The sequence below is a fragment of the Alexandromys fortis genome, unplaced genomic scaffold (genome assembly GCF_014885135.2).
Source record: "Alexandromys fortis isolate MF-2015 unplaced genomic scaffold, M_Fortis_MF-2015_v1.1 scaffold_160, whole genome shotgun sequence".
In the NCBI taxonomy this organism is placed as follows: Eukaryota; Metazoa; Chordata; class Mammalia; order Rodentia; family Cricetidae; genus Alexandromys; species Alexandromys fortis.
This window is the reverse complement of record NW_026068035.1, coordinates 3,606,940-3,634,783: the sequence shown is the minus strand read 5'-3', so window position 1 is coordinate 3,634,783 and position 27,844 is coordinate 3,606,940. Positions and strand designations below refer to the sequence as shown.

General features: G+C 44.8%; 1 protein-coding gene across 2 annotated transcripts; it reads right to left on the bottom strand.

Annotated features, from left to right (window-relative positions):
* Positions 1–408: 408 nt before the first annotated feature.
* Positions 409–23,149, bottom strand: Adnp2 (ADNP homeobox 2). 2 transcript variants are annotated; one of them, XM_050165022.1, is made up of 4 exons: positions 22,395–23,149; positions 14,115–14,235; positions 9,305–9,394; positions 409–5,000 (listed from the first exon to the last, which is right to left on the bottom strand). In XM_050165022.1, exons 2-4 carry the CDS (start codon positions 14,220–14,222, stop codon positions 1,725–1,727), a joined length of 3,474 nt encoding a protein of 1,157 aa, XP_050020979.1. In that variant the 5' UTR covers positions 14,223–14,235; positions 22,395–23,149; the 3' UTR covers positions 409–1,724. The 2 variants fall into 2 exon arrangements, with proteins under 2 accessions (XP_050020979.1, XP_050020977.1); XM_050165020.1 differs by having other exon boundaries at positions 22,399–23,148.
* Between the last annotated feature and the right edge of the window lie 4,695 nt (positions 23,150–27,844).

The following is a 27,844-nucleotide window of genomic DNA, read 5'->3' as shown; positions in this document are numbered from 1 at the left end:
ACAGTAAGTACTCCAGATCTCCAGATGGTTTATAGCCCCAGAAAGATGTCTCCCATCAAGATGTGTAGAACATCTTGATGGTTAAGAGCTATACAAGAACCTAGAGACTGAATGGCATCATGTCCAAGCATGGGAAGTAAACTCAAGTTTAAGAGAATGACACCCTTGTCCCATTTGATGTTCTAGTTTTAGCACAAATCCAGGAAAGTAGCTCACATCCCAAGCAGACTGGACCCCTGGCAGCTACACGAGCCTTACATGCCTCTATCAGACAAAGCTGCAGAGTAACACTTACGTGAAAGGATACGGTTACCGGGGACACACGCAGTGCAGCAACACAAGTCAGACACAAAATGCTCCCTGCTGGCACCACCCTGCCTGCCTGACAGAGCAATGTTTAATGTTACAAAAATTAAACCGTTCTATTTTCCGTGGTTTAACAAATTTTAATTAAAAATAGACACTCTGGAAATAATAAAAAAAAATAAAGTTCAACAAGCTCTGAATTTACAACAGAGTACACAAATAATCACAGACAACTGCCTTGAAATGCACAATAGAGCAATTACATGCAAGTATTCTATTTTTAAAACAACTCTACATAGCAACACTGCAGTGCTTCCCAGAGGCATCAGAGGGATGATTCTGACCAGAGCTGGCTGGTCCTCATTTCCACTTCTCGTGCTTTACATTATTTCGTATCATGTGAGAAACAAAATTTGGCATCCACAGGACTGTGGAGGTTCACCAGTCCGCCATCCCATCCATCTGAACATCTGGGCCAGAGGAAAGCCTGTTTCTCCGTCTCTTAACACTTCTACCCCGAGCTATTCTAACTGAAGACAGAGCTCCTGGTCTGCCTGTCACCTTATGCCTGAAACCTGTACTCCACCCCAAGTTGTGTCTAAATGCAAGAGCAGGAATCCCATGTGTCGTGGTCCTTCCTTCCTACCAGCTAACCAGCAGTCCCTAGGGAGGCTGCACTCAGCATTTTCAGTTATCCTAAGGCACTAAAGACTCGTCTTACCTTTGAATGGAGCAATGACTTGCCACAGCAAAGGACAATTTGCACCATATAGCATTTCTGTTCCTACAGAAACTTTATTTATAAAGCAACACTTGATGATTCACTACACACCAGACCTCAGGCTCAGGATATTTTTAATAAATGGAAACATTTGTTTCATGAATTATGGCATTTAAAAAAATACCTGTCAGGGAAAACCTAAAAAGTTGTAGTTCAATTTGTACTCTTAAGCAAACAGCATTCACAGAATCAGCAGAAGTTAATGCTTAAAAGTTTGTCCTGAGGGACCACAGACACCAGAGCACTCACTCCTCTCAACATGGACGTTAGCTGCTGTCTGTAGACTGAGGCTGGACAATGCTTTTATTTCTATTAATCAAGTATTCTCAAACAAGCAGAAATTTCCTAAAATGAAAAAAATAAGTATTTGTAGATTCCAGGCTGTGACTATTGACACTGACACTCCTGGGAGAACAAGGCGTGCATGGATTACCAAAGATTTAATTTACATATACATGACCGGAGAAACTGAAACAGCTGCAAACCAGACTGCAGGGAGCAGTCCTACTGCGGAAGGGTGTGCTTCCTTCTTGGGCTTTCTGAGCACCTGGAACCCCTTGAAGAGCCTCAAACACTGAGAATAAAGCTGGGGGGGGGGGGGGGCATCCAAAGTCAGCCAAACTTCAGACCTAGTCTTCTACAGATCCTGTGGTTCACACTCGAAGTTCAGACTATGTTTGACATTTTTAAGTTCAGACATATCAAAACCTAGAAGTACAGAGGGCTTATGAGTTTTTATTGCTTTCATGCAAATATACCTTCTTTTCCCAAAAAACGAAGCCACGTCGATTTTCCACACCCATAAGAGTGAAGTCAATAGCTCCACTTCTTTTCTACTCGGATATGGTCTCTTGTGGAAATAATCTCTCAGAAACTGTTTTTTGTCCTCATAGGAGCGGCCTCCATACTTGGTAGGATCCAGTGCTAACACCTGCAGAGAGTCATCACTGGCCCCTGACCCCTCTGTCCTGCCCTCATTCTTCTGTCTCTTCAAAGGCACAGCACTCAGTCCTCTCTCTGGACCTGGGACTGCATCGGTGTCTAGAGTGAGCTGGGGCTTGTCCCCATCCCTCTGGTCTTCTGCCCCCAGGTGCCCTTCTGGCAGCTTTCTCTTTACAGCAAAGGTGGAGTCAGGGATCACTTCCCCATTAACCAACAGCAGTTCACTGCTCTCAATAAAACCTGGCTGGCCTTGCAGGTCTGAGCTGCTGTCCTTGGGAGCACTTCTACAACGGAGCAAATGGACAGCAATGGCTCCTAAGGTCATATTTCCAGTGTAGACCCCACAGCAGTGGATGCACTTAAAGGCTGGAGACCTGAGCATTGTATGGACTGTGGGCATGACATGGTGCCTCTCCTTCAGATGGAGCTCATAGGCATCCGCAGTCACAAATGTGCCAAAACAAAAGGGGCAGGTCAGCTTCTGTTTGCTAGGCAACTTTGGTGAAACCTCGGGCTGAGGCCTCACCTTAACATACACAGGTACCAGTGACTTGGAGTGTATGCCAGCAAGGATAGCCAGGTACACCTCTCGCTCTCCAAGCTTTTCTCGTGGCAGTATGGTGATGAAATCAAGATGGGGGAAGAGCAAGTTCCCATTGGCATCCAGGTCCAGCTGGAAACCTCTGTTACTATAATCCAAAGACAGTCTCTTCTTGCCCAGGTGCTTAGTCCTGCTGTGCTCCACAAGGCCCCGGACATCATGGAAAGTGCACGGACAAAACAGGCATCCCAAGCCATGCATGAGCAAATGGTGCATCAGCTCCTCCTGCGAGACCAGGCACTTACAGGAGAGGCAGCGCACCGTCTTCTCTCTCATCCACTTCAGAAACGGGGCACATGCAGCAAGCTTTTCAGGTTCAAGTTTCTCACCAGACTTGGACTCACTCTGATTGTGAGCCATCTCCATGTGCACCTGGTAGACATTAGCAGGAAAGAGCTCATTGCAAACCCGGCAGAGCTGAGACTCACTCTGCTTGTGAGCCACTTCCATGTGAACCTGGTAGACATTGGAGGGGAAAAGCTCGTTGCAAACCGGGCATGTTTTCCACTGCTTGGCCTGTCGGAGTGCCTGATTTGCATCTGCTACAGGTGAGGTAGCCTGAACAAACACACTAGGGGCAGGGCTCACCAGCACCTGTGGGGAGGGCAGGCTGGGCAGGGAGCTAGCCATCTGTGTGCCCGAGCTTGAGGGCAAGAACTGCATTGGCACCTGGGGGGGTGGTGGTGCGACAGTTGCAAGGCCTCCAGCAGAGGACACAGGCAGAGTGACAGACACTGGGGCCAGTGTGTAGGTGGGAATTCCATTCACCTGCTTCCCAGTCGGAATGAGCTGTCTGAGAATAGAGCCTGAAGTGAGGAAAGTAGTGTTTTGTGAGGTTCCCGCTCTCACTGGCTGGCTCACAGGCAAGATGTTAGTGCTGACAGATGGACTGAGCTGCAGGACACCAGGCCTCACGGGTGGGCCCACAGGAAGGACTCCTGGTGTTACTGGCTGACTGAGCTGAAGAACACCAGAGCTTACACCCTGATTCACAGGGACAACAGCTGAGGGGACAGTCTGGTTTGATGAAAGCAGCCCAGGTGATACCACCTGGCCTGCAGGGAGAACCCTCAAGGGCACTGTCTGGCCAGGAGGGAGAACTCGAGATGGAGGTGTCTGGCCAACAGGGAGAACTGATGACTGGACCACTTGGCCAGTGGGAAGGACACCAGAAGTGGCTGTCTGCCCAGGGATCACTCCAGCAGGGGCCACCTGGCCGGCAGGGAGGACTCCTGATGGAACCGCCCGACCTACAGAAATCCCCCCTGGAGAAGCAGACTGCAGAGCCCCTGAGTTGACAGAGGGACTCACAGGTAAGACACCAGGTCCAACAGGTCTGTTTATGGGTCCCACAGGTCTACTTATAGACCCCATGGGCTGAGTGAGGGGTAAAACTCCAGGGCGTACAGCTTGATTCATGGGAAGGATGCTTGCTCTAACAGACTTATTCACAGGCAGCACAGAAGTACTCCCAGGCTGATTAAGTGGAACACTGTGAGAGATAAAGACAGGAGGGGGAGCTGACGGTTTCAGGGTGAGGCTATTCTGGCATACAGGCAAAGGGCTGGAGACCAGAGCTACATGAGACTGGGCAGTGGTGGGTGGGGAGTGTGTAAGGCTTCCAGAAGTGCCTGGGGCCACAGTCACTGGCTGCACAGTGCCAGGACTTTGACTGTTCGGTGGCAGAGTAAGGTGGAAACAAGGCGGAGGGGCTGCAATGCTCGAAGCACTGCTATTTGGCGGTAAGGCCAAGTGGGTCACTGGTTTTGGAGCAATATGCATTTGCTTCAGAAACCCAGTCCTCTTGATGTGTTCTGAAATCACAGACCGCAGCTTGTTCTCCAAGTCCCTGTGTACATCTGATGTCAAGATGTGATACATCAGGGCATCCTGACTGCTGGCAATAGCGTTGCATTTTTTACAGTAGTATTTGTCAAATGACGGGATTTTATCCGCAGAAGCAGGGTCACTTGCTTTTGGTTGCTCTGTTTCCTCGGTTCGAAAACCAAAGTAGGAGTTGATTAAGTAATGAAAATGGGCCACCAGCACATGCTTCTTCATACTGTAGTACAAGGTGTTGGAAAAGTTACATTTTAAACATGTGAAGCTTATCACATCACTCCTTACTGTCTTCGCTTCACCCAGAATGTTCACCGTGTAGTTCTGGACTTTCCGCGCAGGCGCATGAAACATCCTGAAGTGCTTGCCCACTACCCTGGGCTGAGAAGAAAACGAGCAGTTGGGGCAGGGGATCATCAGCTCCTGGTCAGCCTCGTCTTCATGGTAACGATGCAGGTGATTTTTTAGGGAAGCGAGGACCTTTGTTGAGTACCTACAGAGAGTACAGCAGTACGGCTTCGTTCGGTATCTCTGTCAAGAGAGAAGAGAGGCTTAGGCAGAGTACAAGTTGCTGGTTTCCCTTCCACGCTCTCCCTTGTCTGTGCACTTTGCTAACACCAGAAGGCTCATGAGTAAAAAGCAGTTTCTAGACAGAACTGTGCCCCCAACAAAACTACATTTACATGTACTTACTCCAGTTACATAATTTTTCCATATCCTAAACAGCATTCTTTTTGGCACTTTTTTTGTTTTGTTTTGGGGGTTATTTGTTTGTGTTTGTGCTTCTGGTTTATCAAGACAGGATTTCTGTTTAACAACTCTGGCTGTCCTGAAATTCATTATGTAGACCAGGCTGGCCTCAAACTCACAGAGATCCTCCTGTCTCTGCCTTCGAATGCTGGGACTAAAGGTATGCCGCCCCACTACTTCCCGGTGGTACCTTTTTCTTAAACATTTGGAAAACTATCAACTAATACTAACTTATGGACTATATAAATACTGGATCTAGTCAAAAACTCCTGATTTGCTGATGTCTAAGCTGCCAGTTAAAACCACAAGCGTCAGCACCTTGTCCTGTCCTCTCCACTGTCCTTTAACAGATCCGTAACGGAAACATGCTCAGTTAACTTTCTGTAGTTATTTTCCTTCTCCTTCCCGTCACAGTCCTCTTAGGTTTATTTATTTATTTAACTCCAAATTATAAAACTTGGAGTTCAACTAAAATTGACCTCGTTTCCAACTTGTTAGGCCTTCTCAATTGTCTATTTCCCCATTCCCAGGACAGTTAAGAGCTGGGCTATATGGATGCACTAGGAAGGCAGGCCTGTTATTCTAACTTCTCAAAAAGCAAGAGGATAGAATGTGCAAGGCCAGCCTGGGCAACTTGGTAAAACCCTGTCTATGACACACACACACACACACACACACAGAGACAGACAGAGAGAGAGACAGAGAGACAGACGCTAGAGATAAAGATCAGTAGTGGAGGGCTGCAAAACAGCACAAAGCCCTCAGTTCAATCTTCAGTATGACCTAACAAACAGATGAAACCCGTCAACTACCTCCCCGCAAAAAAAAGAGAGGACACGAAGTTAGGTTACTTAATTTAACCTGGTTAGGCTTAACTACTACAATGAAAACACCACAACCAAAAGCAAGCTGGAGAGGAAAGGGTATATTTCAGTTTACACTTCCAGGTAACAAGTCTGTCACTGAGGGAAGTCAGAGCAGGAACTGATGCAGAGACCACTGGGCAATGCTAGGCCCATCATGGCTTACTCAGTCTGCCTTCTTATAGAATCCAGGACAGGTACTACCCACAATGGGCTGGACCCTCCCCCATCAATCACTAATTAAGAAAATGCTTTACAGCCAGAATTTATGGAGGCATTTTCTCCCTTCAGATAACTCTAGCTTATGTCAAGCTGACATAAAACAAGCCAGCACAGGAGACACAGTGGAAGAGTCTGGGACGAGTAGGAATGGGGAGCACGGAGTAGATAGTAAAAACAACTTGCAGTAGGGAGAGCTATCACTTTTGCACTGGTGACGCTGTTCTCTGGAACAGCTGGAGATTATGTGGGACTTTTAGTCTCATAAAAACCCAGAGACCTAGAGCATATAAACCACACCAACTCCTCCCCTTGTTCCAAAATGGAAGCAAACTAGATCCAGTGCGGAGGCCCACAGTGAACTGTGGCACCAGCAACCCACTAAAGCTGTGGTCTCATAATCGCTCTACTAAACATACAACCGCTCCATCCCTACTAATGCAGTTCTTCCACCTGAGTCGGATAAGGTAGATGCATACATTCAACATCACACTAACGACTTTCAATTGTCAGTAAGACTAGGCTCTGGGATTTGTGAGGACTTAAATAACCTCAGGCAACAGTCACAACCTCAGATTATAGACTGAAGGAAACAGGAGGAAAACTTACAATGTCTCTAAGAAATATTCTTTTCAGATTTAACATATCTGAAATTCAGCTTACTTTAGAACTGAAGGCAATACTGACTAAGGGAATAAAAGTTGTAGTTTCAACAAAATGGTACACCTTCTGGCAGTCAGGCAAGGAGCAAAGGGAGCCAATGCTGAATAAATCTTTAAGGACTGCAGAGCTTCTGAAACGCCCATAAGCATGATCAACAAAAGGAACAGACAACAGAACAGACTCCATGGGAGTAAGACTCTTCAAATCCTTGAAGACTCTGCTAAAGCTTCCCGTTCTAAAGTTGACAGGTCAAAAGCTAAGCGATCCCTATAAACACCCGATAATAAAAGGTCAGATGCCCAAGACACAGGAACATGTTCAAATCTCAATGCAAAAATAAACCTGGCTTCTTAAAATGACAACAGATTTTAAAAGTTTATTAAAGAATGTCTCTGAGGTTAATGTAGGATATGAGTTAATAAGAAGCCTGAGCTAATAGACCACCCAGTTTATAAAAAAGAAAAATGTCTCTGACTCTAAGGCCAGCACGATGGAAAATCAAGCAAAGGCCAGCACCGCTCCACTGCACTCATGCTCCTAGAGGGGAACAAAATGAGGAGCCCACTGGACAGCATCCTGAATGGACGGCTCCCAGGGAAGGAAAGGGGGTTTGCTCCACATCCTGGCAATGCCAGGTACAGACACCATAAAAAGAGAGGTGTAAATCCATAAATCCTACATGTGCAGGACAAAACAGCTGATAAAAAGCACACAAGACATCTGAACCTGGGAAGCATCATCACCCTGATGACGGCACTTCACAACTCAGGCCTGCCAGAGAGGCTCCAAGCATAGAGCCATCTCCACATCAAATGTGTACACTCCTCAAGTCTCCAGACTGAGGTGTGTCCTTTGAAACCTCTCAAATGGGCATGGCTCTCACATCTGTCCTCTGATCTCTCAACCCTGTGCGGCATAAGCTATATTGGCCGGCATGATTGTATGACATCCTGTTGTCAAGTCATTTGTTCCTAATTTCTGTTCCCCCAGAAAGTAAAGGAGGAGACAACATGGGGACATCAGGCCATCATTACATACGGTGCACACTCCTTTTCCCTAGAGCACAGTATCTGCTAATACACAAAATCTCTACTAGCTCAAGTTACTACTAAAATTCATTTCTTAATTTTTTTAGATTTATTTCATGTGTACATGTATGTGTACTGTGTATAATACATCTGGTGCCCAGAGGTCAAAAGGATGCATTAAATCCCCTGGAACTGAATTTAAAGACAACTGTGAGCAACCATGCAGGTGCTCAGAACTTAAAATGTAAAGAGCCCCATGGCCAACAAGAACCAGAGTCTGGATGACGAGAACCCCGCAGCTCATCAAAAGCAGAGAAAATGTAATCTGCAAACTAGACTGCAGCGATCGCAGTACCACCAGTGACTACAATTCCAGTTCCACATACAAACCAGCAATTCCTTGTTCAGATAATAGGGTATCAATCACAATTTCATTTCCATGTTTCTCTTCTAAGCCAACAGTGTACCAGAAGACTCCAACAAAAGCCAACATCTTCATCAAATGTAACTGCAGTGAGATCTCTGGCCAATGCCTTGGCTGCAAGGCAGTTGTTACTGACTGAAAGGTTCGTTTTCTAAGTATTCCTATGCTGCTGGGGCTCCTGGTCAGGCTGGAAACTAAAGTGAGCCATCATCTGCCTTTCAGCTGCATCCAATCCTACATTAGCAGGATGCAGGATGCTGCACACCAGTGTCCCTATGGGGCAGCAGCATGGAGCTTCAGCAGTTCACACAGGTGCCATCAAGGGAGGGTTTCTCTCTATTAACAGTCCTGGCTGTCCTGGAACTCTGTAGACAGGCTGGCCTTGCGCTCACAGAGATCTGCCTGCCTCTTCCTCCCATGTCTGGGATTAAAGGTATGCATCACCACTGCCCGGCTTTGCAGTACACTTTTCTATACTCAGCTACACAGGCTTATAAGATTAATATTACCACAAAAATGCAATACGTCTCTGTGACCTAGATAACAGATACTTTCAGTTCCATTATATTATCAAATAATCACATTGTACATGCAGTCTTCCACTAACTGGAATGTCCTTAGTTATATGTGTAGGCACTTGATGGTACAGCAGTTATTTTGAATTACTAAATCAAGGGTTCTTATCCAGTCAGTTCTATTCACAAAGCTCAACTATGTCACCACACTGTGCACGTGGAAAACCACAGTCCTGCAATGCACACCTCTGAGCTCTGCATCTTTCCCACCTCATGAACAGACCCTCCCAATTAACCAGCAGCCCTAGGAGCCATGTGTACCTCAGCCTTAGTTCACTTGCCCCTAGTAAAAACGAGTTACAAAAATACATACCGCTTTCTTTCCAGAAGGTTCCCAAAGGGAGACATCGCTCCATGATGTATTATAAAAGTACTTCTCTCCTGGTTCAAAGCCTTTAAGATCCTTAAGAAAAGAAAAAAGAAAGGAAAAAAAAACCCATTATGTGACAATTTATGAGTTACAGAAATATCTGTGCACGCGTATAATCCAGATCAGCCACTCGGGAGGCTGAGCAGAAGGATCCCAAAGTTCAAAGCCAGCCTGGGCAACTTAACAACAACTTGCTGCAAAAATAAAAACGTTACAAGGTTAGATTGCAAGGTTCACTGGTAGAGCATTTGCCTCATGTGTCTGAGGCCCTAAGTATAATCCCCTCCTACAAAAAGTAAATCTAAAATCAAGTAATCTGGAACCTAAAAAAAAATCTTTATTGGCAAAGAAAAAAAAAATGGAAGTATGGTCATTAACAAATTTTTACATTTAAAGTGAGTATCAAAAAAGAGGTTTAAATTATCCACATTATAACTACATAAACAGATCTCTCAAAAGAAAATGTGACCTCTATTTTGTACACGTAAGCTCATGAGCTACGTGAACACACAGACCACGGTCTGCGCTCACAGCCCTTCTCCAGCAGCACTTTCCAGATGTACTCTGACTAGGAACAGGGCACACCCTTTACCCAATGTTTTCTTTCTCAAAGACAGAAGTCATTTTTCTTTTTTTTTTCCTGAATTTTAATTTTATTTTATGTGTGTTTTAGGTGTTTTGCCTGCTATCTGTGTGCCACGTGCACACCTGGTGCCCAGAGGCCAGAAGAGAACATCAGATCCCCTGGAACTAGAGTTACAGGTGATTATACGCCATTATGGATGCTGGGGATCGAACCTGGGTCCTCTAGAAGAGCAGCTGGTGCTCTGAACTGGAAGTTACTTTTCACACCCCCCCCCCCCCAAAAAAATGTACTTGCTCCACTGAGAAGGTTCAAAAGTGGTGTAATGGAAGCATTCCTCTTACTGTCTGGAGCCGGTGAGCTAAGTAGAAGCTGTCTGACAAGAGGGACAGCGAAGGTGAGCTAAGTGGAAGCTGTCTGACAAGAGGGACAGTGAAGGTGAGCTAAGTGGAAGCTGTCTGACAAGAGGGACAGGGAAGAGCCAGTCCTGGGCAGGCAGAGTGCGGCTCCAGATCCAGCATACCAAGGAAACAGCAGGATGCAGCCATTTGCAACTGACAAGGTAAAAATGAGTGAGAAGCAGACAGAACTTCCACCAACACTAATTACAGCCTCAGATAGTCACTGTTAGACTCTGGGGACCAATCAGGATACAAGAGATTCCACGCTCAGTTTCACAGTTCAAAAAGACACGTAAAGGAAAACTTTTCACAAGCAAACACTGTCTTCCACTGGTGACAAGTGCCACGGTGAGCTCTTTCAGGACAGAGGAGCATAAATCAGAAAGCTCAGATCCTGTTAGCCTGGTCTGAGCACACCGGGAAGACACGCAGCCAACATGGCCAGGAAGGGATGAGGAGCAGAGCCCGAGTGGAGTGTACAACTGTAAAGGATCAAACTGTTTCACAGAAATCAACAGCAGGGGCTGCGGGAAATGTGCCAGAGCATTTCACACCTTCCTAAAGCTCACACACCCCATAACACTTTTCTTGTTATCATTTCACTCTTTTGGGGTTTTTGGGGTGGGGCGGGGATCCCAAATAAATGATGCACGGAGGCTTACTATTACTTATAAATGCCCGGCCTTAGCTTGGCTTGTTTCTTGCCAGTTTTTCTTAACTTTAAATTATCCCATCTACCTTTAGCCTCTAGGCTTTTTCCTTTTCTTACTTCTGCAAATCTTACTTTCACTATTTGAGGCTGGCTGGCCCCTAGTCCTCCTCTTCCTCATTTTCTCCTTCTATTTATACTATCTGCCTGCTGGTCCTGCCAATCCTTTCTCCTGCCTCGCTACTGGCTGTTCAGATCTTTATTAGACCATCAGGTGTTCAAGACAGGCAGAATCACAGCTTCAAAGAGTTAAACAAATGCAGCATAAAAGCAACACATTTTACATCGTTACACAAATGTTTCAGAACATAAACAAATGTAACACATCTTATATATTCTACAACATTTTATCTCTAAATTGAAGGTAAAAACCTAGTCTTTCTTTGTCTTTGGCATGCACTAAAGTGTGTGCAGAGACACTCTACCTCGGCAACATAGCTCATTTACATAAAAGCTTTAAAGTGTTTAAAAAAGCAGGTAGAACTTCAAAGTATTTACTGCCCTCAGAGTCAACCCATGGAACCCAGAACAAGGGCCCATGAAGGGCATGAATGAAACATGTTCAAGGACAGACCATCATCACAGAACCAGCAACAGAACCACCTGTAATCTTTTGGCATCAAAACACAGAGAAAAGAAATGTACTACAAATGGGAAGGTCAAAGTCGGGCTCAGAAAAAACAAAGAAAAGGAGTGTCATGACTCACCATCTGGAAAGGCTACTGGCTACTTGAGACGGATGAAGGACCTCTGTGGTCACTAAGGAACGCCTGCTATTGGGTAGGAAAATGACAGGAGCCTGTCATCAGCAACACTCCCAAATCCTGAATGTGCGCCAGTTAGTAAAGTACATACAAACAAAGGTAACCAAAGAGCCAGCATGACATGGGCAATAAACCCTGTATACAAGCCCCATACACACAAAACCAAGAATCTGAACAGAGTACTTACTGTAAGCCAACCTCTCTCAATGTGGCATTTAAATTTCACTTTCTATACAATTAGCTGTATTTTATAACATTTACAATTTATAGTACTTATCAAATATTACCTCCAATAATCAAGAAGGAAATTAGCTGAATTGGACCAACGGTAATTAATACAACTGCCTTCACCTACGCCAATGTTAATACCCTGCCTCATGGTTTGCTCAGCCTGCTTTATAGAACCCAGGACCACTAGCCCAGGGATGGCACCACCCACAATGGGCTGGGCCTGCCCCATCAACCACTAATTAAGAAAATGCCTTATAGTTGGATCTTATGGAGGCATTTCCTCAATTGAGGCTCCCTCCTTACAAATTACTCTAGCTTGTGTCAAGTAGGCATAAAACTAACCAGCACAAAAGGAGACCACAAAATCCAGCCAGCAACTATAAAACGCATCATGTTCAGTATCTAGTCAAAAGCTCTCAGCTATCCAAACAGCAGCAAAACATTACCCCAAACCAGGAGTGCAAGCAATGACCATAACACAAATGTATGTGCCAGAGAAATGGCTCTGCAGGCAAAGGTGGGAGGAGAGGGCCTGCAAGAGATGGTTCAGTGGTTAAAATATTTGCTGCTCTTCCAGAAGACCTGGGTTCAGTTCTCAACACAAAGCAGCTTACAACTGCCTGTAGCTCCAGTACGGCAAATCCAACACACTCTTCTGGCCTCCTTGGACACCATGCACACAAATGGTACACAGATATAGAGGCAAAATACACACATATAATAAAATTAAATATTCAAAAAAAAGAGGCAGAAGAGATGGCTCAGCATTTAAGATCAGGTGTTGCTCTTACGAAGGGCCAAAGTTCGATTCCCAGCACTCATTAAAACAAATTGGAAAGAGAACACAGGGCTGGAGACATGACTCCTTGATTAACAGCACTGGCGCTCTGCCAAAAGAGCCAGTTTAGTTCCCAGCACTCTCACCGGCCTCCTCCAGTCTTAGCTCCATCACATGAAGTGATGCAGATATAAATAGTTAGATCTATGATCTTTTTAATTTTTGTTTTAGGATTGTTTTGGTTTGGCTTTTTTTTTGTTTGTTTGTTTTTGGGGGTTTTTTGTTGTTGTTGTTGTTGTTGTTTATCAAGACAGGACTTCTCTCTGTATAGTCCTGGCTAGCCTCAAACTCAGAGATTCACCTGCCTCTGCCTCTCAAGTACTAGGATTAAAGGTGTGTACCACCTCTGCCCAGCTAATCGTTTTAACTTTTAATAAATAAAAAGTAAAATAAGGAGTTACAGCGAATTCTTAAAACATCTTTATTTCAAAAAGAAACCATGAACTTCCGGGGTTGAGGCTGTAGCTCTTTGGCAGTGTGCTCATCTAACGTGTGAGGAGTTCCTGATATCAAATACCAGGACCACCAAGAACATGAATAGAGGAAAGAAATGAAACACATTTTAATGATGACCACACTGCATGAAAATAACTATATGGGATCGAGAGCAGATTTGAAGCTACAGAAGAAAAGCCTGGGAAATGTATTTATAGACTGACTCTCACTAGGTAGCCTGGGATGACCTCAAACAATCCCCATGCCTCAGCCTCCCAAGTCCAAGTGTTAGGGTTACAGGCATGAGCCATCATACCCAACTTGGCCTGGGAACCTTGATTTAATAAGAGAGAAATGCAGAAACCCAAAGAGATCTGAAAACTGGAGTCTCTAGAACAGACAGGAGAGAATAAACATCAGAGAAATTAAGTCACAAATCCTCCAAACTCAGTGAAATATAAAAGCCAGGGGTTCGTTCTCAACCCATGGGTCCCAACCCCTTTGGGGCTGAATGACTCTTTCACAGTGGTCACCTAAAGCCACCTACATATTTACAATTCATAACAGTAACAAAATTACAGTAATGAAGTAGCATCGAAAACAGTTTTATGGTTGGAGATGACCACAATATGAGGACAGTTTGAAGAGCTTACAGAGCTCACTTAGGAAGACAGGTTAGTTCTTAGGATGCTTTCATGCAGGCATCTAAGCATCAGAAAATCCATCCTCCGTCCTCCCATCTCAGCCCTGCCGTCTGACACTGCTGACCTCACTGCTATTGTGTACACTCACCTTCAGCAGCTCCTTGCAGCTGTCAAGTCCAATGTCCACCAAGATGCCTTTCACCCTCTTCCGCACTTTCCTGATGCTGTCAAGATTCTGCACAGGAATTTGAAACATTTTTGATATTTTCCTTAAAAAAGAAAAAGAAAGAACTGTAACTACACAAATACAATTTTCACAGGGCTAGTAAACACTAGCAGACCAATTGCAGCCAGTGATGCTACGGAATCTACACAGCCACCATGCAAAAGAATGGCAGATGTTCTCTTCCTTACAGCCTCAAAACCCTAGCACGAAAACACAAACTAAACTACAGACTCTTACAGAAACTCAGGCATATATTTTGATAGCTTCAGATCTGGCACACAGTCTCACACACAGCACCAAAAAGCACCCACAACAAAAGAAAAAATATGTTTGGCAGACTTCAACAAAATTAATATCTCCAGGGGCACCATCAAAAAAGCAAAAATCACATTAAAATGAAGGGAATTTTTCATAGTACATTTATGATATATCCAGAATGAAAAACTCATAACAGAGCTGAGATGGTTCAGTGGTTAAGAGTATTTGTTACTCTTACAGAGGACCCAGACCCAGGTTCAGTTCTCTGAACTGACATGGTACCTGTCTATTCTGCACATGTGTGGTGCTCAGATATACATGAGGACAAAACACTCACACACATAAAATAAAAACAAAAAAAAAAATCAAAGATGAGCAAAGGATCTAAATAAAGTTAGGCAAGGATATTCAAAGAATTACGCAAGAACACTCCAGCCGGCCAGTGGTGGCGCATGCCTTTAACCCCAGCACTCAGAAGGCAGAGGCAGGCAGATATCTATGAGTTCGAGGCCAGCCTGGACTACAAGAGCTAGTTCCAGGACAGGCTTCAAAGCTACAGAGAAACCCAGTCTTGAAAAACATAAGACAGCTGTGTACACTCATATTTTAGACCATAAAGAAAAGGACCAATACCTTGGAAACATACTGCTGAGAAGCCAGATACAAAGGACCAAATATATACATAATTATGATTCCATTTATACATAATAGGACAGAATAGACCTATCTAGAGATAACAATAGTTGCCTTCAGCCAGAGAGAACTGGTAGGTGATAGTTAAAGGAGCGTTTGTTTTTGTTTTGGTGGTGGAAGAGACAATGACAACTTCCAAACATCATCTCTGAATGCCTGTAACCACAAAACTTGGGAAGTTGAGGCAGGAGAATCACAAGTTGGAGGGTAATTTAAACTAAACAAAATTATTCCTCAAAAAACGAAGAAAAACTGGGCAGTGATGATGTATGCCTTTAATCCCAGCAATTGGCCAAACCAATCAAGTATGGCAGGAACAATGTCATACAAATGAAATCCAAGACTAGACAGTAAAAATAGCGCATTTCACTCTTAAAAATACTTGTGGAATCAGTCACATTTGTACACGCAAACCCAAGAGACCACATGGGGAGTCTATGTCCTTCAACACTGAGTGAAGACAGCTCTGCAAAGTTTTGGTTCTCAATCTAACACAGCAGAGGGTGAGCCATCTCCCCATTCCATATACATTTCTAGTTCACAGACCAGTGAACCTGTTCAAATGTTCTGCTCGCCAGGCAGTGGTGGTGCACACCTTTAATCCCAGCACTAGGGATGTAGAGGCAGGCAGATCTCTGTGAGTTCGAGGCCAGCCTGGTCTACAAGAGCTAGTTCCAGGACAGCTAGGACTACATGAAGAAACGCTGTCTCAGAAAAAGGGAAAAAAAAAAAAAAAGGTTCTGCTTTACAAAGTGCTCTTGAGGTGGTCTGTAACAGAATGCAGCCCCACAGAATATAAAGTCAAATCCATACTGATATAAACTAAAGACATGTTAAAGACTGGGACATACACCTCTTCCCAGTAAGTCTGTTAATAAGCATAGCATCACAGCACAGGTACAATCCTACCACTCAGGATGCTAAATCAGGAAGATCATAGTTCAAGGCCAACTTGGACTATATAGTGAGGTCCTGTCTCCAAAAACAAATGAAGACAGAGACCAGGATGGTGGGGGTTGGAGGAAGAAAGTAAGAGTAGCAGCTAATTTGGGGAACATGGACACAATTCTGTGTCCATCAAGTGGAGCAACTGAGCTGTGTCTAGAGAAAATAATGCTGCTTGACAATAAAAGGGAATTGATGCAAAAACGTCATTCTCTGTGAAAACATGTAGGACCAAAAAGAGTCCTTCTGTCATCTGACTCCAGTTCCAGGAAACGTCCAGAAGGACAAGTCTCCAGAGGTGACGGCATATCAGTAGATGCTGGTCGAGGTCAATAAGCAAACACACAGGCTTGTAGGGAGCTGGAAATGTTCTAGTATTAGACTGTGGTGATAGCTGCACATGCAAACTTTCCAGACCAACCACGACACAGGACAACAGGATATCCGAGATGGACCCCAGAGGCCTCAAGCCAGACCAATGACATCGATGACTCTTGGCAATAAACACTTGCAAGATAAGATGGATGGACTAAAGGGTAAATTGTATGATTCAATGGACCACACTGCAGCTTCCACAAGATGATGATACTTCTGCTCTTCTTCACTTGTTTCTGATTTTGTTCTGTTTCTGTGTTTGTTTTTTCTTTTAAATTTGGTTTTGACCGGTCTCGCTGAACATAGCGGACAATGAGGACTACTGAGACCTCAAGAACAATGGCAATGGGTTTTTGATCCTACTGTACCTATTGGTTTCGTGGGAGCCTAGGCAGTTTCGTGGATGCTAATCTTACTAGACCTGGATGGAGGTGGGTGGTCCTTGGACTTCCCACAGGGCAGGGAACCCTGATTGCTCTTTGGGCTGACGAGGGAGGGGGGACTTGATGGGGGGGGGGGAGGGAAAGGGGAGGCAGCGGTGGGGAAGAGACAGAAAGCTTTAATAAATGAATAAATAAAATAAAAAAATAAATTTGGTTTTGATTGGGGGAAGAGGTTGCAAGGACAGAGGGTGGATGTAGAGACAGGGAGGTAAGTAGGATCAGAATATATGTGAAATCCACAAAGACTTAATAAAAGTTGAAGGGAGGGAGGGAGGGAGGGAGGGAGGGAGGGAGGGAGGAAGGAAGGGAGGGAAGAAAACAGGGAGAAAAGGTGGGAGGGAGAGAGATGGATCGATCATGAGGTAAGTCTACCACTGCCACCAGAAACTCAAGAGCATGAGAGAAGTCTATGGCTGGCTTGCACTGGGGAGGAAGTTGAAACCTGGGCTTGTGGGAGGGTAGCACAGGACACACAATATGGCCGAAGCAACCATTTGTATGCTCCTTTATTCTGCTTAGAGAGTCCTGAGAAACGTCATCACGTTCTGCATTTAATGACTGCACCTCAGAGTGAAATTGCAGTTGCTACCTTTTGGTTGAAATATGATGTGTACTGTTCAAACATAAAACAGCTAATTATTTGACCTTTATATATAAAATCATGAGGGTCAGTGAGGTACTGCCACCAAAGAAGGCAACCTGAGTTCAATCCCTGTAGAAGAGAACCAACTCCTGCAACCTGTCATCTAACTTACACAGACACACGCTCACGTACTTGTATAAATCTACACATACAAACACAAAATTATTGAAGCTAAAAAGATTTTAGTTTCACAAAAGGAATGAACGAAGGAACTATTCCAGAACGAAGGGGGCTAAAGATAACACAACTCCAACCTGAATCATGTTCTACGAATGGCATTACTAGAGTGGCTCACAAATCTTCAGGAGTCTGAGATTAAAAAGTAAAATAGTGCTTTCTTGGTTTGGATGACTTTCTTACAAGACAGAGAATGCTCCTGCCTGTAAGAACAGTTTGATTATCTATCTTGTTTGACCACTCCATCTCAAATGACTGGGGGGGGGGGGGCTTCTTTGTATTGTATTTGTGACTCTTCTGTAAATCTATAACCATTTCAGAAAGTATTTTTAGGGCCAGCAAAATGGCTCAGTGAGTAAAGGTGCTTGCTGCCAAGCCAGACAGATCCAGGAACCACACGTTAAAGAGAAAATGGACTTCTCTAAATTGCCCTCTGTGCAAGCAAAACACACACACACAAACAATTTTTAGATTATTTTTAATAGTATAGTATAAACTATAAAAGCTTTAAAAAGTTATTAGTCAAATTAGTAAATATTTCCATTATTAGCCTCACAACTAAAGAAAGGCCATATAAAACAGTCAACTTTTTACTAACTTATTTTTAAAATTGATAATTATAATGGAGTGATGAATTACTTGTTTAAAAGCAATTTGGTACCATCTCCCAAAACTCAACAGCAGTTTCTGGATCAAATCCTCACAGCCTTTGTACCCCTATCTAAGGACAGGCTGTCTCTCCTGTGCTCCGCAGGACAACAGGGGACATGGCCTTCATTAGCTCCCCTCTCTGCTGCAACCACCTACTAGCTGTTTCCCTGGAACTGAACTTCATCAAGGAAGGAAGGTCATAATACATCACAAATGCTTTTTAAAAAATTACAATTTTTAAGAAGGGTCTGAGCCACATACAGATGCAAATTACCACAGAGGCTTCTATCTTAAAGAAAAAAGGGCTGTGCCTGGATACAGATTGGGGTCCAACACAGGCAAACAGATTACATCAAAAATACCAGTGACATAGAAGAAAGAATGCCCCAACCTTTAACAACCAAGTTAAAAACTGAAGGTAGAGGAATCAAACTGGGGGGAGGGGGGGGCAGAGGAAGGAACTTGTTAGAGATTAACAAGGAAGACCATTTGGAGTGAGCCAATTCAAAGTCAGTTTCTTGTCAGATCTTTTACCTAGGAAAGGCTGTCTTTGAGCTTTAGGGACTATTAGCAGTGCAAAACAAGACATTTAAAAAACATGAAATAAAAATAAAATTTCTAAATAAAATGCATTTTCAAAAGTACACTATCAAAAGCACTATCAGAAACTTCAATAATACAATTCAAAACACCACTAGGAAGGCCAGATTGACCGCATCAACCAGAGTAAGGCAGAACAAAACAACACCACCTTGGTCATTTGTTCCCTTGCTCTCTCAAATGGGCTTCTACTTCCTTTCAAGTCTCACTATTATCTTCTAGGGCTTGTCATTCTCCAAAGGCTGGGTTCTGCCCCATCCACTCATCTCAAACAAGAAAGCTAAGTTCACAGTTTGCAAAGAACAGTGTCAAGTCCCACAGCAGACACGCTCTTCTTTCTTTCCGGGTCTGGCAAGAGGGATCCAGGTCCTGGGTACTTTCAGAAGTGACGGCATTTGGAGACTAGGAGACTCTCAGCACAGGATCACAGAATGAGGCTATAGGTGACCCAGCAAGTTTTCAGCAGGTTCTGTGGATACTTGCTCACGGCTTGGGAATGGGGCCAAAAGCTGTCAGGGCTTTTTCCTTTCATTTTGAACCAGAACTTTTCATTCTCCGCTAAAAGTGCACCCCTGGCCCAATTCCTTCACTGTTATGTGGTTTCTGAAACTAAGCACACTAATACTTTATTTTAAAAGAAAAGAGTTTCCCTGTGTTACAACTATCTGCTTTAGGAAAACAAGAAATGAACAGGCAATTACAGGAGCTTTGCAATGTGCAAGCAGCCCTTCCAACATCCCTGGGCTACTGTAAACAATCACTCTGGAGAGGCGAAGATGACTTCTAGCTACACATTTACCCATCCTAAAATACAAGGTCTCATACAGAATACCCACTGGATTATCTAAGGAGAAATGGTGCGTTTTTCACATCTGCATATCCTCTTCACCACTGGAAAGAGTAGCTAGCTCATCAGTCAACTGAGCTTCCTGACCCACCTGTACACAGGAACTCAGAAACTGCAATACCTCAAAATATCCAACTCCTGCGTGACATTTCCTCTTATTGCTTTATCATGCCCATTTAAAGATAATTCTGAAAAAATGTGCACTTGATAGTTCTTTTATTTTTTGGTATTATAATTACATTATTTCTCCCTTCCCTTTCCCCTCTCTAAACCCTCCCATATTCCACTCCTTGCTTTTCCAAACTGTTGCATTTTTTACTGTTGTTACATACATATATGTATATGCATATGTATTACTAACTACAACTTGCTCGGTCTGTCTAATGTTACTTTATCTATGTTTTCAGGACTGACGATCAGTGTGCTCATCTCTGAGGAAGACCTTCTCCCACTCTCTGCATTCCTTAGTAGTCTGTAGTTCTTTATGCAGAGGCCTCACTTCCCATCCACTTTAGTTATATTTATGGTTGTCCTCGTTCAGCTCATGTTTAGGCAGTGAGAAAGAAATATTCAGGGGGCTGGAGAGATGGCTAAATGCGTAAGGGCGTGTACTACTCATGCAGAGAAGCCAAGTCTGGGTCCCAGTGCCCATGCTGGTTGGCTCACAGCCCTGTCTACAGGGGACCTGACACGCCTCTACTCTCTTCAAGCGCCTACACTCATGCGCACATGCCAACACACAGGAACACACACAATTTAAAAATATATTTTTGAATGGTCATATGATAATCCTTTTAAGACAAAAAAACAGCTCAGTTCCTATAAAATCCAATTTTCAAAATGATGTATCTTGAGTGGGAACACAGCAATGGTCACCAGCACAGGTTCTGGAGATTTCTCCTGGGGGAAATCAGCCCGAGCACTTTACTGCTGGGTAAACTTAGCCAATCACTTCATCTCTCTGACCTTCAGCTGTCTCCACCTGTGAACCCCTGCAAGGAATTTACTCCATGAGCAGCTGTCAACATGACAACCCTGTTAAACCATCACTGTCGTTTGGCTTACTGTAATATACACGGGAAAACTAAGTGAAATGCCCCCACTATTAGGACACAGGGCTTCCTTTCAGCAAATTCCAAACATTGTAATTCAAAAAGTCTGGCTCAACTCACAGGGAAACTCCTTTCTAGTCACCTGACCTTCATCAATCCGCTTTCTCTAAATAGCAGGCCAGCACAGCTAAAGGCTCTGGGTACAGTGTGGAAAAGCTAAGCTTTACCTTCCGAGTACAGAAAACCACCAACGCAGCAACAGTACATTTGCAAACTTGGTTTCAAATTAAAACGGCACCGTCAAAATTCCAAGCCAACTTCAAGCTAAAAACTGCCTTGACTGTTATCCCCTAAAGTCAATGACCCAGACCTCTCTTTCCTAGATGCCCAAAATAGCCTGAAATGACTTCATTTCCTGCCTATCCTTTCTAAGCACAGATCTATGCCTAAGGACCACTGCGTCAAGGCAATTTTCTAATTAGGGACTCCACCTACCCAAAACATTGGTATGTGGCCACCACCACCGTACTCAATATGCATACGCATTACTTCCAACCCGAGCTGAACGTCGCACTTTCCATAACTACTTTTTACATACGCTGTCTCCCATTCCCACATCAGACAAGACCGGTCCAAGCGACCAACTAACTGATAAAAACCCTTCAGGCAAAAAGGTTCCATCGGTCCCAAAGTACAATGTAGGTTATCTGTATTTAAGCACCACACTCAAATCGAGTTTTGGTTCAAACTCAAGCATACTTACAAAAAGTATGCGCTGCTTTACACTGCACTTTCTTTTTCTTTAAAATGTTCTTAGGCCAAACCTTTGCGGCAATCGTGCGAATAAAATCTACCTCTATCACTCTAAAATGGCAGATGCAAAGTTAAATTTTACATTCGGCATCTACCTATCAAGTCACGAATGCGGCAGTATCATGGATGAAGAGACAGCGATTTGCCCTCGGCAGTGCGTTAAGCCCGCCTCTGCTTCGGGAGAAAAGACGGCGCTTCAGATGTGACCACGGTCTTGCCCTGCATCCCGCCATCCTCGCCGACCGGCCAATCCTCGGGCTTCAGCTGGATCCCCGAGGGCCGCAGAGGGGCGCCCTGCCCGGCACCCTCCCTTCCCTCCCCGGCACTCACGCCACGCCCGGCGTCCCGTCCCTGCCCCGCCCCCTCCCATCCATCCCCGGTCTCTGTCCCCGGTGCCGGGACTCCGCAGGTCCCCGCTCCCCGCTCGGTCCTCTCCGGCGTCCTCCCCGTCCCCTGCCCCCGTTCCTCCCCTCCCCCTCCCCAGAACGGCCCCGCTCCCACGTGACCGGCGAGTGGGGCGCGCAGGGGACCCGAGCCGCGCACTAAAATGTCCGGGGTTCCGAAGACACTGAGGGAGCGACGGCGCGGCGGGCCACGGTGGGGACAGCGCCGAGGACAGCAGTGGGGACGTCGGGGCGGACCGGGAGCGGACGGCGGGTGGGCCGCAGGGAGGACCGGGGGCGGCGCGGGCCGGGCTGGCCGTACCTACCGCGGGGCGCCGGGAGCGCCGCGTCCCGCCGCCGTCGCAACACCGCCGCGTCCTCCGCCTACGCGGCGGGACCCCCGCCCCGCGCCCGTCCCTCCTCCCGCGCGCCAGAAAGAGAAGATGGCGCTCAGCTGCCTCAGGAAGTGACGTTGCCTCATTTGCATGCCGGCGAGGCCAGCCAATGGGGGTAAAGTGTGTCTGGGGACCCCCTGGGCACTTTCCACGGGCCCCTCCAGGCCCCTGGACCCCGTGGGCCTCGAGGCTCTGGAGGGGGTGTGGCCTGAGCAGCCCCCTCCCACAGACCCAGAGGGTCCAGTGGGCTGCCCGTCAGCGCTCCCCACCTCTAGGCAAGCTCTCGTGAGACTTTGGGTTGGTGGTGACGTCATTGAAGGGCGGGGTCCGCCGTTGGCCACGTGACCAATCACATGGTCTCATCAGAGCTCTGCCTTCTTTTGCATATGATGGGTGGAGCCAGTAGCAGCCAAGTGGGTGGCCCCGCCCATACCTACAAACCAATCAGAAGCCAGCTCTGAGAATACTGTCTTGCCATTGGGGGATAGGACTTAAACTCTAGGAACTTGGACCAGTGTGCATATGATTGACATATCTTGGTGAGCCAACGGGATAGGATCTCCTGACTCATCATTCTTCTTAAGAAAAATTGTGTCACACCTTTGGAGAATTTTCATGTTAAAGTTACATCTATACCACATTGTGTAAGAAGAGGGTTAATTGAATGTATTTGCATAATAAAATATTTTTTTAAATTGGGTAGTAAATGGAGAAACAGTTTTCAAAGTTTTCTGAGTCTCCATCCATGGAGAGATCAAGCCTCTCGTCCACTGTAGATGTAGCAGGAGACTCATTAGAAAGTTTTGTTGAAGATTAATAGAAACACTTTCTAAAATGCTTGGCAGTACTTTTAACAAGCCTGTCTCCTATCCCCTCCCATTATGGGTCCCCGACATTTCCCATGTCCTCATCCCAAACCAAGACTTGGGTGTCCATCAACCGCCATCACCACAAGACTAGGTTCTACCCAGTCTGGTGGTGTACACCATGTTTGCTCTGCCATATCTGAAACCTTTATCTCCCTGCCTCACTTGCGCCATTTTCTACTGCTGCCTTCTGTTCAGTTTGGTCCAGTTACTAGAAATAGTAAGCACTCAGTAAGTGATCACATCAATTTTAAGTGTGTCCAACGTTGGACTGATGGAAAGGAACCATAATCTGCTTTATTTCCTACATGAAGACAAGTCATAACTGAAGTAGAGCTGGCATGGCACCTCCTGATTGTTCATAAGTTATAACTTAATTTGATTGTGAAATTCCAGGAGCAGGTAAGCAGGTGGCTATCCATCTCCCTTGGGAAACTGTGTGACATGAAAGGTTAGCTACAGCCTCCCAGCCTACCCTCCTGCAAACTGAGATGCTCACAAATGCTCATATCACTTCTCAAAATAAGTTACTGACCCTTCTCTTTGTCTTCTCTTGATTCCTCAACCTTGGACCACCATACCGCAGAAACTTTCTGGTACTGGTGACTTCCCAGTTGTTGAATCCAAGGACAGACTTTAGTCCTCACCTTCTTGGACCTGTCTTGATCTGGAACCACCATGGGAATTATCTTCTCTTCAGTCTTCCCCAGCCTCTGTTCCCACGCTTTCCTCCGTGGTGAATGCCAGTGTTCCCACACTTTCCTCCGTGGTGATCGCCAGTGTTCACTGCCTCTGCCTGTTTTTCTACATCATTCAGTACGCATTCATTCGCTGCCCATCTCCTGTGATGGGTAGTATACGAGATACTGAAAATCCATACCTCTCATTTCTTGGCATATTCTCCCCCTGTTAAGCTCAACTACAAACCTCACTATTTCAACTTCAAATCCTTATCTTATCAGGAATAATCAGGCAGACCAATAATCCCCAGTACCAGAGAGACTGAGGAGGTAGGAGATTACAAATCAAGACCAAACTTCTCAAAAAAATGGGAGGTAGGGAGAGAAAGAGAGAAAGAGGGAGGGAAGGAGGGAGGGAGGGAGAAAAGGAGGGAGGGAAAGAGAGAGAGAGAGAGAGAGAGAGAGAGAGAGAGAGAGAGAGAGAGAGAGAATTCTCCAGCTCCTGAGGAGCAGTGAGGAAGGCTATTGCACTCCTAAAATCCCTCACCACAGCACCATAGGCAGGGCATCGCTCTCCTTTCAGGGCTGACTTTACAGCCCAGGCTGGTTTTGACTTATGGTTCTCCGACTCAGCTTCCTGAAAGGTTTGGGCATATATTTATAAACCAGCACTTGAGATTGCCTCTGCCAGATGTGTTTTGAGGTGAATTGGTGGGGTTGCCCATCAACTCGGGTAATGTTAATTCAGTAAACCTGCCTTGAGTTATTTAGAGTACAGCAGAAAGATGAGAACCCCCTTCATGGGAACAAACTTGTAGTTTCCTTTAAGATAGGATAATCTTGTAACAGACTGATGGTTTGCATCTTTTGAGTAGAAAGCCGAAACCAGCACAGCCTAGACCTACGAGAGGAGAGGAAAACATATTACCTGCAGCAGGTAATGAGAGGTCAGGCGCTATGATGAAAGCATTGTCCTCCCCAAACAAAGGCAGCATGGGGATTTCATTTGGGGAGGCTGAACTTACTCATATAAAAAAGAAGGGGCAACCACATTCCTGAGTATGCTCATGTAGAAGTGTGTTTTAGTGAAGGCTTTGTTGCTATGATAAAACACCATGACCAAAAGCAACTTGAAGAAGAAAGGGTTTATTTTACCTTACAACTTATAAGTTCATAACAGGGGGAGTTCAGGGCAGGACTTGGAGGCAGAAATTAGGGCAGAGGCAATGAAGAAGTGCCACTTACTGACTTGCTCAGGATCACTTTGCCAGGTATGGCACTACCCACAATGCACCAGGCCTTCTGACATCAATCTCTAATTAAGAAAATGCCCTACAGGCTTGCTTACGGAGGGACAAGGACTTCTGCTTCAAGATAGTATTTTCTACGTGGCAGGAAATCTGCACTCATGAGATGTCAGCAATATAGCCACCTAAACAACAACACAGTGACAGCACCAGTTGACATGCCAGTGTGGACTGGGGAATGTCACAGGGCACCAGCCCTAAATGAAGAGCTACTGCTAAGTGATGACTGCTGCAAGAGGAAGCATTTCTCTTTGCCAGGGATGAGCCTCATAACTGGTTAGCTAACACCAAATGGTCAGCCTTAAAAATATGTACATACAAGTAACAGTGAATGGCCTCAGCAGGTTGTAGTTATATATTTTAATACATTATATATGTGCCTGTAGCAATAATAATTAACAAAAAAGAGACCATAAGTGGGAGGACATAGGAAGAGTTAAAAGGAGGAAAAGGAAGGAAAAAGTGATGTAAATACAATACTGGTAAATTACTTAAATTTTAGAAATAAGGAAGAAAAGAAAATGAGGAAAAGAATAAGCTCGGGGAAGTCCCCCAGAGGGGAGGTAGGCAATGTGATTCGTGAAGCAGGAGAATAAATTGGGATGGAAAGATGATGTGGGAGTCCCCTTTGTTTGCTATGTAATGTCTTATTACCATTGATTAATAAAGAAGCTGCTTTGGCCTATGGCAGGGTAGAATAAAGGTAGGCAGGAAAACTAAACTCAGTGCAGGGAGAAAGAAGGTGGATTCAGGGAGATGCCATGTAGCTGCCAAAGGGGAAAGAAGTGGGAACATACCAGTAAGCCACAGCCTCATGTCAATACATAAATTAATAGAAATGGGTTAATTTAAGATGTAAGAGCTACCAAAGAATATGCCTGAGCCATTGGCCAAACAATGTTGTAATTATTATAGATCTTGTGTGATTATTTGAGTCTGGGTGGCCAGGAAATGAAAAAACAGTCTCTGTTTACATAATGGCACCCACCGTTCAGCAACATACATCCACATAAAACCTAAGAAAGCTTTAAAAAAGGTGATGTAGGAGGCGGATCTCTGTGAGTTCGAAACCAGCCTGGTCTACAAGAGCTAGTTCCAGGACAGGCTCCAAAACCACAAAGAAACCCTGTCTCGAAAAAAAAAAAGTGATGTAGGAGGGTCTTCTTTCTATGTGTTGCTTTCATTGGTTAATTAATAAAGAAACTGCTTGGCCTGATAGGTCAGAACATAGGTGGGTGGAGTAGACAGAACAGAATTCTGGGGAAAAGGGAAGTCAGACGCCATGGAGTGAGCTGCCAGGTCAGACATGCTGAATCTTTCCCAGTAAGCCACCACCTCGTGGTGCTACACAGATTATTAGAAATGGGTTAATCAAGATGTGAGAGTTAGCCAATAAGAGGTTGGAACTAATGGGCAAGGCAGTGTTTAAATGAATACAATTTGTGTTTTGTTATTTGGGGTGTAAAGCTAGCCAGGCGGAAGCGGGGCAGGATGAAAATCAGGCCTGCTCACCTCATCACTACAAAAAGGGGGCTTCTAGACCCACAAAAATGGGAGTCAATTGCAACTTCTTGGTAGCCGCATTTTTTTCTGATAGGCTCTGTTGATGGTCACAAGCAGAGGCACAGCTTCTTTAAGAGACAGCTCCCTGGTTTGCACTGGGCACAGCACAAACAGCTCTGGCTCTTTCAGGAGATCTGTTATAGAGCACTTGAATGGGGTTGGTGCTAAAAGTTACTTGGTGGCAGCATGGGCCAATGACGTCTGAGAGTTGGGGTGGTAAACATGGCTCCCAGAGCTGGTGGTAAATGGACCTCTGCCATTTACCTCGGAAAGCCGAGCAGGGTGGAACCAAAAGCCAAAGTGTCTGCTCTGGTCCTAGCCATGCCTGCTTAACAGTTTACAACAGTGATCAAAAAAGGATTACAGATATACAATAAAGACAGACTCAGACAGAAATAAACCTCTGAATGGGTCACAGTGTATATTAAAAAAACAATGTGTGTAGGCGTCAGAATAAAAAGAAAATGGGTATAGGCAGTTATAGAAAGAAATAGTTTTAAAAAATAAAATAAAGTCTTTAAAGAGATAGTAAAAGTAACATGAAAGAATACAGACAGTTATAGATTAAAGGAGTAAGGAAAACAAAATAAATTAAAAAGTAATAGAGTAAAAGAATAAGCCATGAAAAGATGGGATATACATAGAGAGTGTGGATTGTGTATATAATTGTGTTTTCTTTTGGATATTTGGCTGGTAATGTGTTAACTGCTGAAAAACATTTGATTTGGGCGCTGCTAAACTAAACCAACATATATATTTTAAAGATATCTTGACTTCAAAATTTGTGTCTATGGGCTGGAGAGATGGCTCAGTGGTTAAGAGCATTGCCTGCTCTTCCAAAGGTCCTGAGTTCAATTCCCGGCAACCACATGGTGGCTCACAACCATCTGGAATGAGGTCTGGTGCCCTCTTCTGGCCTGCAGACATACATACAGACAGAATATTGTATACATAATAAATA

What these genes read in the sequence shown, in the direction of transcription:
- Adnp2 (XM_050165020.1), bottom strand. Translation starts at nt 22,781, where the DNA reads ATGACGTCACCACCAACCCAAAGTCTCACGAGAGCTTGCCTAGAGGTG. An exon ending in GGCGCTCCCGGCGCCCCGCG is followed by an intron (nt 14,236 to 22,398) that starts GTAGGTACGGCC and finishes TTCTTTTTTAAG; the next exon opens with GAAAATATCAAAAATGTTTC. An exon ending in GCTGCAAGGAGCTGCTGAAG is followed by an intron (nt 9,395 to 14,114) that starts GTGAGTGTACAC and finishes TCTTTTCTTAAG; the next exon opens with GATCTTAAAGGCTTTGAACC.